Source organism: Lupinus angustifolius, chromosome LG09 (assembly GCF_001865875.1).
Source record: "Lupinus angustifolius cultivar Tanjil chromosome LG09, LupAngTanjil_v1.0, whole genome shotgun sequence".
Taxonomy (NCBI): Eukaryota; Viridiplantae; Streptophyta; class Magnoliopsida; order Fabales; family Fabaceae; genus Lupinus; species Lupinus angustifolius.
The window spans coordinates 3,252,644-3,265,799 of record NC_032017.1 but is presented as its reverse complement, the minus strand read 5'-3'; the positions used below and the strand labels follow the sequence as shown (position 1 = coordinate 3,265,799).

The following is a 13,156-nucleotide window of genomic DNA, read 5'->3' as shown; positions in this document are numbered from 1 at the left end:
ACTACAACAACATGCTATGAAATTGTTACTAATGATAATGAAAAAATGTGTCGATAGTGATTTAATGGAGTCCTTTGTTTTTTACATTATTATTATTAATTATTATTTAATGAGTTATTATGTACAAATAAATGATAAAGGAATATTTTGATCTTGTGTGTAAGGCTGCACATTAAAAGATAGAGAATTTTTAGCGGGAAATTTTTGTAGGAAAGACACGTGTCCTTAGTTGATGTGGCAGGAGCTTATGCTGACACGTGTCCCTGGCTGATGTGCCATAAGCTTTTTTAGTTATATAGTAAAAAAATTGAAGGCATCAAATTTTGGTTTATGATGATTAAGCAACAATCCTTTATAACAAAATTGATAAAGAATTGGAAGAAAAAACGACATGATATTACGCAAAAATAAAAATAAAATGAATTAAAAATGATTAGGTTTGGGGAGAGAAAGGTTTTACCTTAGAGTCACTTTTCTACTTCTCAAAATTCTTCTCACGAGCCATATTCCCTTATAGAAATGGAGCAAACAATCAATGTGAAAGAAAAGTTAGAAAAGAAGAAATACCCTAAGGAAAAGGCAAATGGAGAGAAAAATGCATAATGCCGTTTTGTCACTCCCTCGTTCATCCAGATTTAAAATGAATACCAAGATTAGTTTTTGTACTACAACATGCTATAAAATTGTTACTAAGGATAATGAAAAAGTGGGTCGATAGTGATTTTATGGAATCCTTTATTTTTTACATTATTATTATTAATTGTTATTTAATGAGTTCAAATAAATGATAAATGAATATTTTGATCTTGTGTGTGAGGCTGCATATTAAAAGATAGAGAACTTTTAGCTGGAAAATTTTGTAGGAGATATGACACGTGTCCCTAGCTGATGTGGCATGAGCTTTTTTTGTTATATAGTAAATATATTTTACAAGGATTTAATTATACCTAATAATCATTCAACCAATATCATAAAGCATTAGGTGTTTGATATCAAAATATAATAAATAACTTGTTAATTACTATAGTAATCTCAAGTCTAAGTAAAATATATATTTCTTCATAAGAATATCATATTGACAATTCAAAAGTAATATATTAATCATTAGGAATTCTCCTTTGAGTTAATTCAATGATCATATCTCTATATACATCATTTATATGTGTAATTTAATAAATAAGATCTATTAATCTTTATCTAATAAAGATCATTACACATATATTGATCTATCTAGATTGATAATATCCTAAGCTCAATAATCCTAAAATTATAAAAGATTTATTTCTCATTATTTTAATCTCTATTATGATAATAAGTCTCTAGTTTTAATGAAGGACATTTAATATTAATTATTTTAACAAACAATGAATATGATATTAAGATAATAATACATATAAATTTATTATTATAAACGTGACAAATTCGTTCTTGGGCATACATTATATCCCAACAATAAATCTAAATAGTATAAGATTCAATGTGTATTCATTATTTTTTATTTGTTACAAAATCTATCAATAACTATAAGGATATGCTAGTACTATATTATAACTAACCAACACAATGAGTAAACTTTGGCTTTTGTACTATTTAGTTTTATCTTCACATTATACCATAATTTGTTTAAGAAATTACACTTATATTTCATGCATGACTAGTTACTATACTATAATGTATGTATATAATTAGAGTGGTTTATGGTTTGTATAGGTTAAAAAATGGAGGGGAAAATTTGTGTAAATTTCAGTAAAATTCATGGGATTTCAGTTTAATTTACAACCAATAATGTATTTGTTAAAAGGAAGAAATAAGAGTCATTACGGTGAATATATATCTATAATACTATAAGGCAAAATATGTCGAGTGTTTAAATAATTGAACTTACATAATTTCTATATTCTAACTTTGTTATTTCTATCTATTATATATAAATGCAAAAATATGCCTAGATGACATTAAGGTAATTAAACATTTATAATTTCATTCAATTCCATTTAAATGACATAATTTCATTATCTAATTTTACCTTTTTGTAATATCTCAATAGTAACTACAACAAACTTGAGAAGAACAACTTTGAGTGACATGAAAAAACTTTCAATGACACACTAATTATTATTAGAGGCATAACTTGAGAAATTTATACCTACTCTATATATACACTTAATATCAGAAAAAATAAGAATATGAGTCAACAAACATAGAGTATCGATCGAATGGCTAACATTAGTAAATACGAGGGACGAATTAGACAATTAAATAATTTGTGTGAGACCAAATTAAAAAATAATACTAAATACAGATTATATGATATATATTCTTACAAAATTAGCACATCAATCATCTCAAACATAAATAAATGACATCATACATATATTTATACCAATTATAAATATTCTGTATTTATAAACAGTGATACCTCTATATTAATGAGTAAAAATTTAATTCCTTTAAAATGTATAATTGTTGTACAAATATATTTTTAGAAATTGAACATTTGATCTAATATTTATCTTTGACTAACATAATACAAATAGATCTAATGACTTCCAAATAACTTATTGGTAAACCAATTATATGATTAACATGCTTACAAATCTATATACATATCATATTCCCCTATTTATATGAAAATTTGTAACTATTTTTAGGGAGGAGATATATATTTTCTAATTTTGTATCGATAATTGATCAGTGAGAAATAATAGAGAAAGATCAAACTTGGGTATATATGAAGTGTGAATAGAAAATGAGAAGGAAGGAAAAAGAGAAGTAAAATCTGTCTCATGAAGTAAAAGGAGAGAGGATGAAGAAAAATAAATAAATAAAATCTTCATTTTTTCTTTCCTCTCTTCTTCTTTCTTTCCCATTTCTCTCTCTCTTCAAAAAAAATTAAAAGCTTTAACTTTTCTCTCTCTCTAACAATTCCACCAACACTTCACATTCATTCTTTACTTCTTCCTTTTATAATCACGAGATCCTCATACCGTTTTCTCTTTCTTTTCTTTCTTTTCTTTTCTTCACCTCTTCATTTTTTTACTACTATGCTTAGCTTCATTCACAGACATTGCTAAGAGCTTCACGAAAAAATTGAATTTTGAAGCGACCCTTTTATTGTTTCATCAAAAGGGTTCTTAAAAATGTCGCATTTGGAAAAAGGGTTGAATGATTCCATAGCGAATCGTTTCAGTGACTCAGAGAACTCCGGCGAGTTCAACAAGCCGGATTTTCGAGAACTCGATCTGGGTTCACCCGTTTCAACGTTACGGACCCGTGGAATCGGGTCTGGACCCGTTGCAAGTACTAGTTCAAGTTCTTCTGGATCCTTTCCTAAAAGATCGGAATCTGAACCCACTATTAATAATGCGAACTACTCCGGTGAACTTTCCGGTGAGAATATTCCGAGTAATGCGCGTGGCTGCAGCGGTTCTAAGCCGGGTCATGGAAGATCCGACTCGGGAACCGCTGCGCCATTAATTTATTCCGGCCAGTCTAGTCAGAGTGTGAATTCGCCGCTATTGAATGTGCTTCCCACCGGGAACATATGCCCCTCGCGGCGGATCGTGAAGACTGGCATGGCCACGAATCGGGGGTCAAGGAGTGATGTATTAGGCACTGGTACCGGGAATTATGGCCATGGAAGCATAATGCGGGGTGGGAAAGAGGTTTTGGGTTTGGAGAATGTGAAGGGTGTAGGGAGTGAGGGAGTGAAGAGTGTGGATCCGGAGGAGTTGAAGAGAGTAGGGAATGAGCTTTATAAGAAGGGACATTTTGTTGAAGCTTTAAGGTTGTATGACAAGGCTATTGCCTTGTCGCCGAGGAATGCCGCTTATCGGAGCAACCGGGCAGCGGCTTTGACGGGTTTAGGGAGGTTGGTGGAGGCAGTGAGGGAATGTGAGGAGGCTGTGATGTTGGATCCTAATTATGGTAGGGCTCATCGCCGATTGGCAACTCTTTTCCTCAGGTGAGCCAGCATTGATATTACTCATGTTTCTATTTTTGTGTGAAGTTACTTTGTATTTGATTAATCTGAGTTGGGAAGACATGGATCCATTCTCATTACAAGACTCAAATTTGAGATCTTGCTTAAGAGAATTGAGTCCTTAGTCCTTACCACTTGTCTCTTCTTTTGATATAATTGAAGTGTGACTTGGTGGAGTGGTTCTTGTTCGAACAAGGATCACATGTTCCAAAAAATTTCTGTCTCCGTGTCCCAAGCCAATCATATTCCACCAAGTAATAAAAAACAAATTATTTTCTGTTTTTATGATTTTTTTTCTTAATTAGCCGGCACTTTTTGATTGGATTGGGACACAATGAGACACCAAATGTTGGAACAGGTGATTCTTCTTGTCCTTGTAAGATGGATTAAATACATTTGTTGGATTGGTAAAGTGATTTCATTGAAGTGTGACATGGTACATTGGTAGAGTGATTTCATTGAAGTGTGAGTTGGTGCATTTGTTGGTTGTGGTTGAACTTATCTGTTCGGGTTTTCAGCCAATTCTGTTTGTATTAATTTAATTTAAGATCCAATGTAGTTTTTTTGTTATTTCTATAGGATTGCGTAGTTGTTATCGGTTAGATTGGATATTTTGATGGCATTGCTATTTGCAAATTCCTAATGTGCAAGTTTTTTTTTGGTTTGCATTCATCATTATGTGGAATGGTATTGATTTGAGAAGTGGTAATGTCACAGGCTAGGACAAGTTGAGAATGCCAGGAAGCATTTATGTCACCTTGGGCTGCAGTCGGATCTGTCTGAGATGCAGAAGTTGCAAATGGTGGAAAAGCATATGAGCAAATGCGCAGACGTAAGAAGGATAGGAGATTGGAGAAGTGTTTTGCGGGAAGTTGATGCTGCTATTGCTGCTGGAGCCGACTCTTCTCCTCAGGTATTTTTTATTTTCATGTCATGCCTGAATTGAATATGATATGGAAGTGTGTATAAAATGTCTGAGCTGGTTCGAAATTGAATTTACAGCTCTTTATGTGTAGAGCTGAAGCTCTTTTGAAGCTCCACCAAATTGATGATGCAGAATCAATTTTGTCGCATCTTCCCAAATCAGAACAGAATACTAATTCCTCTTCACAAGCAAGACTTTTTGGGATGCTTTCTGAAGCCTATTCCTACTTTATCAGAGCTCAGATTGAGATGGAATACGGAAGGTGAGTTCATGAACAATTAAATTTCGTAGGATTCCTAATGATGCCAAAGGGTTATGTTGGAGAGTGAAAGTGGATGATGGATGTATTGCAGGTTTGAGAATGCCGTTACAGCAGCAGAGAAGGCCAGTCATATTGATTCCAGGAATGTTGAAGTTGCTGTCTTGCTCAACAATGTAAGGATGGTTGCAAGAGCTCGAGTGCGTGGCAATGATCTTTTTAAATCCGAAAGGTTCACTGAAGCTTGCTCAGCGTATGGTGAAGGTTTGAAGCTGGACCCTTCAAATTCCGTTTTATATTGCAATAGAGCTGCTTGTTGGTTTAAACTTGGACAATGGGAAAGATCAATTGAAGACTCCAATCAAGCTTTACTTATCCAACCAAATTACACAAAAGCCCTTCTTCGAAGGGCTGCTTCATACAGCAAGGTAAATTAACTTCTTTTTCTGTATGATAGATTTGAGCCCCTAATTTAACTATACGAATCTTGAATATCAAATAATTTAATCATGTAATATTTTTACAATAAATTCCAAACAAAAGACGTCTCATACAAATGTGAGAACGCAAGATATACTTTCTTGCCGCACACCCTTACAAGTTACGAGTCAGCCCTGCTGTAGTTTAGTCATAAAGGCTAGTGATATTTAATGTTTCTGTGAAATGCAGCTTGATAGGTGGGAAGAAGCTGTCAAAGATTATGAGGTCTTGCGGAGAGACCTTCCAAATGACAATGAAGTTGCTGAAGCTCTTTTCCATGCACAAGTTGCATTGAAGAAATCTCGCGGGGAAGAAGTACATAATTTGAAATTTGGCGGTGAAGTGGAAGAAGTTTCAGGTCTTGAGCAGTTTAGAGCTGCAATATCTTTACCAGGTAATTGAAATAGTTAAATGTGGTGTTTTCTGCAACTCATTTAACCGGCTGTTACATTTCGAGTTTCCTTATACTTTTTCGTATTCTTACAGGTGTTTCTGTTGCCCATTTTAATATTGCATCGAATTTGCAATGCAAGCAAATATCGCCATTTGTGGATACACTATGTGGTCAATATCCATCTATTAACTTCCTCAAGGTAGCTCAATTTGCACAAAATCGAAGTGCTTTTTACTTTCTCCCTTTCACTTAATTTAATTCACATGTAGCACAGTTGACACGATCTTTTCTAATGCATGCTATGATTTCGTCTTTGATTAGGTCGATATTCAAGAATGTCCAACAATCGCCACTTCTGAGAATGTTAGGATTGTGCCAACCTTCAAGATATACAAAAACGGAAGTCGAGTGAAGGAAATCGTATGCCCAAGTCGTGATACGTTGGAACACTCCGTGAGGCGTTACAGCTTATAGAACTTATGACTTCTACTGCTTCTCTTTGTTGTCTTATGCATTCCCCTTCTTCTTGCTGCCAAAACCTCCGGTTAAGCTCACAACTCCCTCCAGCTCTTCCGATTTGTCAATCCCACCATAAAATGATCGATCACCCGATACCCGTGCTATTGGAACCAATAGATAGTCTAGTACCTTTTCGAGTTTTTATTTATTCATTCATTCCTCATTGCTCCTTGGTTCCATGTTCTCCCTACCTCCCTTTGTCATGTTCCCTTCTATCTTCTTCTTACACTAGGTAAGCAATTCTTGTATCACTAGTTTCTTTAATTTCACATGAAAATTAACCAAAAAAAGAGTCTTTTTTTCTATACAATTGATTCAATTATGCGTTTAAATCACTTTGAAGATAGATAGATATAGAGAAATATAGACATAAGGGAATGGAGGATTTGTACATGTATATATGTTATGATATATATATATATACACTAAACAATGGAAGCTTTGAAGGATATAGGATGAGTGTGAGCACCTATTACATATTGAGTTAGCCAGAGGAGGATGAGTATGTTGGTATTATTTTTTCTTCTTCATGTCTTAACCATTTGATCAATAAAAAGTTCCCATTTTTTCTGCAGTGCTTTTTTATTGTTATCCTCCATGTTTTTTATGTACTTTGGTAACCTTTTATAAGTACAGAATTTTGGTCTATGTAAATAGAAGAAAATGATGTATGCACGGACACCATAAGAGGAGATGCACATCATCTATATCATTCTATTGTACATATGAATGATGAATAAAGTGATAGTATATAAAATGTTGTCTGCACACAAATTTTACACTTGAGAAGGAAAATAGTCTATGCATTGTATAAGAGTTTTTTACCTTGTTAGTGTTTGATACATTGTTAATTATCATAAATAAAAGTGATAAAACTAAATAAGTGATGAGTGTTGAGAGGTTGGAAAAGCGGACTTGGTCTAGGGATTTGAAAATGAGTGACAATGGCATTTAATTTGGTGACATTTTATTTTTATGTTTGGCACCTAAATGCAAGGTATTAACCAAGGCATTGGTATAATAACGTAAGGTCTAATTAGATGTTTAGATAGGTCAAGATGGTAAATATTTGAGTCTTACGGATAATATTTGTCGAGAGGGGTAACTTGCACCTTGAAACAAATTAGTTCCTTACTTTTTATTATTATTAAAAAAAATGAATCTTAGTTATGATACAGAGGGAAAGTGGACTTTGGTGGTTGATACAATTCATAACCCTTTATCTTTTTGCACTCTCTCATATAATGAGAGGTGGACCACATAAAATCCTACTTGATGTTAATTAATACACTGATAGCCTCTTATATTCCAATATACTACTACTACCTATAATCTTATTTATTTGTTCATTCTTAAGAAATTTTTTTCCTTCAATTTATCGGTTAGATTAGAATTGCTATGGAGTATTAATTGCTATAGTCAAATAGATAGGGCAATGATTGTGCATAACGTACTTAGATTAAAAGTAGGTGGTAGAATAAAAGCACGAGAGTGGAAAATAAAAGGACTCAAAAGTGTATAATTATAATAGCATTTAAATATAAATTAAGGCTTAGCTCAATGAGAATTTTACAGAGTTAGTGTCTTCTGTAACTGTTGTATTGATGGAGAGATAAAAAGTAAATTGGGGTTGTATGAAACAATTGGGTAGCTAAGCAACTATTGTATACAATTTATTTATAATGTTTTATGTTGATGTAAAAGTAAATGTTAATGAAAAAAATAATCAAGAAGTTTATTTGATAAACTTTCTATGGTTACATTATTGAAAGGTGAATAAAAAGACGTTAATCTAGTTGGGCTTTTTTCTAAATAATCTTTGATCATGTGACCCTCTCTTAATAAGGAGTCGATGGAGTGAACTGAAAAATGTTATACCACTCCTTTATGTCATTCCATTTGCCATCAATAAAAAATAATTATTTCTATTGAGCGTGACGTGACAACTTTTTTGGCTAATGTTTATGTCAAAAGAAGTAATATAGATAAATGGATAAATGTGTGACAATAAAGATTATATAATATAACTCTCCTGTTGGAGTAGTTGGGGCCATAGGGGGGATTTAAGAGTATGAACTAAAAATCTAAGATTTTTCACAAGAGAATGTGTACCATTTTTCCAATTTTGGATTGTAGATGAAAATAATGGGTGACAAGTGGGTAAGGTAGAGAAGTGTTACAAGTGGGTGGATTGTTGTGGGATTCTGTTGTCACACTCTTTTATGTCATTTTATATGTCAAGAGAAATGATTGACCAAAAATATATTTAATAATAGCATTTTTAACTTCAATAAATTTTTTCTAACTAATTAGAAATAATGATACATAAAGTGGTATAAAAAGTAGGACAACAAATGTGCTACCAGTCTTGTGTGCCTTATGTGATACATTTTGTGTCGGTGTGTCCTAACTGTCGAAACTACCAGCATTCCCTTTTAGGGCATCATGTGGGCCAGTTAAGTGAAAATTATCAAAGACTCAAAAAGCATACAAAAAGGGCTTATATGTGTCTAATGTTTTAAGCTTAATATTGAAAAATGGAACCCAAATAAATAATTGTAAATAATAAATTAAAATAAAGAGATAGAAGATTAAAAAAAAGGTAAATGATTACTTTTTCGGGAAAGGAGAGGGGTGCATTTTTCGGGAATTTAAACTCATACACTTACACTTCATAATTTCATAGGTATAGGAATGAAGTCAACTCTTGAAGATAGACTATATTACGCTAGAGTAAAAATCTTTTATGCCACTATTTCTCTATATCTCTATCTCAAGTCAATAAAATCATGTCAACTAATAGGATTTACTGTTTTTTGATAGATGATAAAAAAATTTCTTGCCATGATTTTATTCACTTAGTAAGTTGGTACAAAGAGATAAAGATATAGTTGTTAGAATTTCTGACAATTTATGGTCACAAATATAATTCTATAATTGTGTTATGGTCATTATGTAATTAGATAAAATATAAAATGATCTTTAGTAATTAATTTGGTGGCTAAATGTCATATGTGTCATGAAATAATATAAGTGTAGATACCTTAAGGCAATTTCTGATTTGATGAAGGGACTAAATCAGAATTATTGCAACTAAAGTAGTAACAACTACGGGGTTACTTTTATGGGTTATGGTCCCCATTTGTAGGGCAACGGGTTTTAAGGTGTAGGGTTGAGGAGAATAAGAGTGGATTAGGATAGTGTTATCCATAAGGGATAAAACACTATCAAGTCATCCACAACATAAGGTTAAGGAATCTCTCCTCACATAAGACACACTCTCACCATAAGGAAATCTCTCTGAAGCTTAAGGCATTCTCATTTCCCTCTAGAGAAGCATTAGGAAAACCTTTCGGTGCTCTAACATCTGGAAGATCATCACACCCTCGTACCTTCGAGATTCTGAAATGGCTCAACAAAGTATGTTCTTCTTCTTCACCATGAAATCACTTGGGGTTTCTTCGGTCTGGGTCATGGTCATTCCATATTGGTTTATGTATGGGCATAAACATTAGGTTATCGAAACAAAGCCATGACCATAAGGACTTCACCATTCAATCTAAGGATTACGGATGGAGAAATTCTCCAACGAGTGATATCAGAGCCACCCCAATTTGATTCATGAGTGAAATTAGGGTTCTTGCTTTTCTTCCCCAAAATCTGAATTGATTTAGGGTTTTGGTGTTTTCATTTTTGCCATGGATCGATTAGGATAGAGTTATTCCATATGTAAATGTATATAAATATGATATGAATCAATGTATTTCTGCTGTTTTGTTGATTATTGGGGTGATTTTTCGAAGAACAGCGATGCAGAAATCGCACTATTCGTCTTCTGTCGCAGAGCTCTCGCTCAAGCGAGAGTGTCTCGACTGAGCGAGAGTGGCTCGCCCAAGCGAGAGCTAAACAGAAGCATTGGCTTCTATTGTGCTTAAGCGAGAAGATCCTCGCCCAAGCGACAGCTCGCCCAAGCGAGTGTACGGTCGACATAAGGCTCGCTCAAGCTAGAATGTCTCGCTCAAGCGAGAGCCAAACAGAAGCATTGGCTTCTATTGCGCTCAAGCGAGAGTACCTCGCTCAAGCGAGAGTACCTCGCCCAAGCGAGAGTACGATAAAGTTTATGGGGCTTTGGTATCATTGTGCATTGGTTTTAATTGTTATTTGGTTGTCCATTAAGGTTGTCTGTTATTTCAAGTGAGCCAATTGAAGTGAGATGTCGCCAAAGTGACCTCTCTCATGAATATAACTCATAAGGAATATTAGATGTAAGTGTGTATGATTATTCATGCGAGTATTAGCTGGTCCAAATGAAAGTTAATATTTGGCCGAAGATCGTACACACCTGTGATGATAAACATGTTATAATTCTAAAGTTTTTTAAACATGTGACTGGTGAATCAATCCAAAGAGGGATTCGTCAGTTGACATGCCTTATTATAAATGTTTGATCATTACAACAAGAGTACCACTTGCAGTTATCGAAACACTTCTGAAGCATTCTTGGCACGAAAATAGAGAGAAACACAATGGAGATTAGGATAGAAGTCGTGGAAACGATTCTACTTCATATTTCCTTATATAATCTCATGAGTCGAGCACTGTAAAGGTGAGGATGAATGAATAGATCTTGTTGCGGGTTTCAAAATGTAATCTTCTAACCTTTGTACTCCTGGATTCGATTCTATTGTAATTGTTATTTGATTTTGGGAAGTTTATCCCATTCTTAATGCATTAATTTACTTTGCTAATAATTTCTTGTTCTTGGATTCAAATTTAATTGGAAAGTTAAATTTGATACCAAACCTGGATCATCTTCCTTCATACATCATTGCTCTAGGAATGAACAATGATGCATGCATTGTTTTTACATGGAACTTAATGCTAGTTAATCGGTCAAATATCTAAGGAATTGTTATTTGAGTGATTATGTAAGGATTTTACACTCTATAAATTGATGTGAATAAAATGTGCATCTGAATCAGTAACTTCACAAGTTACTTGGAATTGAATCCATGGATGTCAATGGGAAAGAATGATGCATTTCCATCTCAGTCTATTTTAATTATTTTTAGTTCAATTTATGATTTTACACAACTAATTACAAAATTTCATAAAACCATTATTGTAATTATATACTCAATTTATTCTTATAGGAATTAGTGTAAATCTACTTTGCTTCTTGATGACGATATCCCAGTATTTTACCAGATTTTATTACTTGGATGATACAGTGTGCCTTTCCATAAATATCTAAAAATGGGATAATTATCAACTATATTATTGATATTCTATATTTAGATGCTTATGAATTATTCACTCTGTTTATAAAGAGAGTAGTATGCACTGCAAGATATGTATTTTCATCGTGGGTGATAGTACTTTATCACGTGGACAAAGTAAACTTGTACCTCAAGTAGCCTTATCTTTGACGTATAGGAAGATTTTTTTTTGCAGGTACTAACTCGACCATATCTAATTATTGTCGTCCTTTTTCATAGCTAAGTCGACCTTTTAAACATAATCAACAATCACATTTACAGAATCTTTCTTATCTGATTACATGCCTGATTTCTAGTGGGTGGCTATTGTTGACCGATTTTGGATGGAACAAATAGATATCCATGATAAAACAATGTAAAAACTATATCATGAAAAATGAACCAACCTAATAAATCTTTTATCAACAACTTAACATCCCTTGTTTGAACAAGCAAAACAATTACAAATCATTCAAAAGTTACAATTTTTGGCAAAAGCAAAGTTACTCAAAATACATAATAGTCCTCAAAAGTCGTTAGGATATGCTGGCACTACCATATACTAGTGCTAATTCACCAAGAGATGAATAAAATGTGAATATGATTTTGATAGAATAATGTCTTTAATAAATACAACATAGCAATTGTATCTAAACATAGTCCCATCGTTGAAGACAATATTTAAACCTTGGAACTTAAAACGGCGTGAAACTTTAACAATTCTGCTTCATGTAGAATCAATGTTAAAAATATAAATGGTGGCAAATAAGCTTAGGTGTTTATTTGCCCAATGGCTAAAAGTGTATCATTTGTGTCAGCTTCGGTTTAGATTAGGGATCAAGGTTACTTATTTAACCCATGCATTGCAATAATTTTATGATTTTTTGAATGAAGCAAAAAGTTAACAAAAGAAACAACATAACTTAGGAGAAATTGGTAGGTGGTGTAGGATAAATGGTCCTAATTATAATTCCATCAATCTTATTAGTGTTAAGGATCGATATAAAATCAATTAGTTTTGAGAGGAGTGTTTAACAAGGGAATGTAGAATTTGTTTCCCAACATGCCATTTTATATAAGCGCTACCAGATTAGATGACCTATGACAAAATGTTACATTTTGGTTCATGATAATGGAAAAGAAGTTGGTCTACTATGATATATGTTAATAATTGTTAGATATATTTAGATGGATAAAGAATAATCTTATCTAAGATTTAGTTAATTTTTATTTAATTTGAGTTTATTAACCATGATTATATTTCAAATCCTGACTGGAACTGGAAAAGGAAGAGGAGTAGGAGTAGCTGAAAAGGTAAAACTTACATCACAATCCAATT

General features: G+C 33.1%; 1 protein-coding gene across 1 annotated transcript; it reads left to right on the top strand.

The window, feature by feature from the left end:
• Positions 2,856-6,667, top strand: LOC109357400 (TPR repeat-containing thioredoxin TTL1-like). The gene is made up of 7 exons (XM_019601346.1): positions 2,856-3,964; positions 4,700-4,895; positions 4,985-5,169; positions 5,261-5,594; positions 5,836-6,040; positions 6,133-6,239; positions 6,362-6,667. Exons 1-7 carry the CDS (start codon positions 3,141-3,143, stop codon positions 6,512-6,514), a joined length of 2,004 nt encoding a protein of 667 aa, XP_019456891.1. The 5' UTR covers positions 2,856-3,140; the 3' UTR covers positions 6,515-6,667.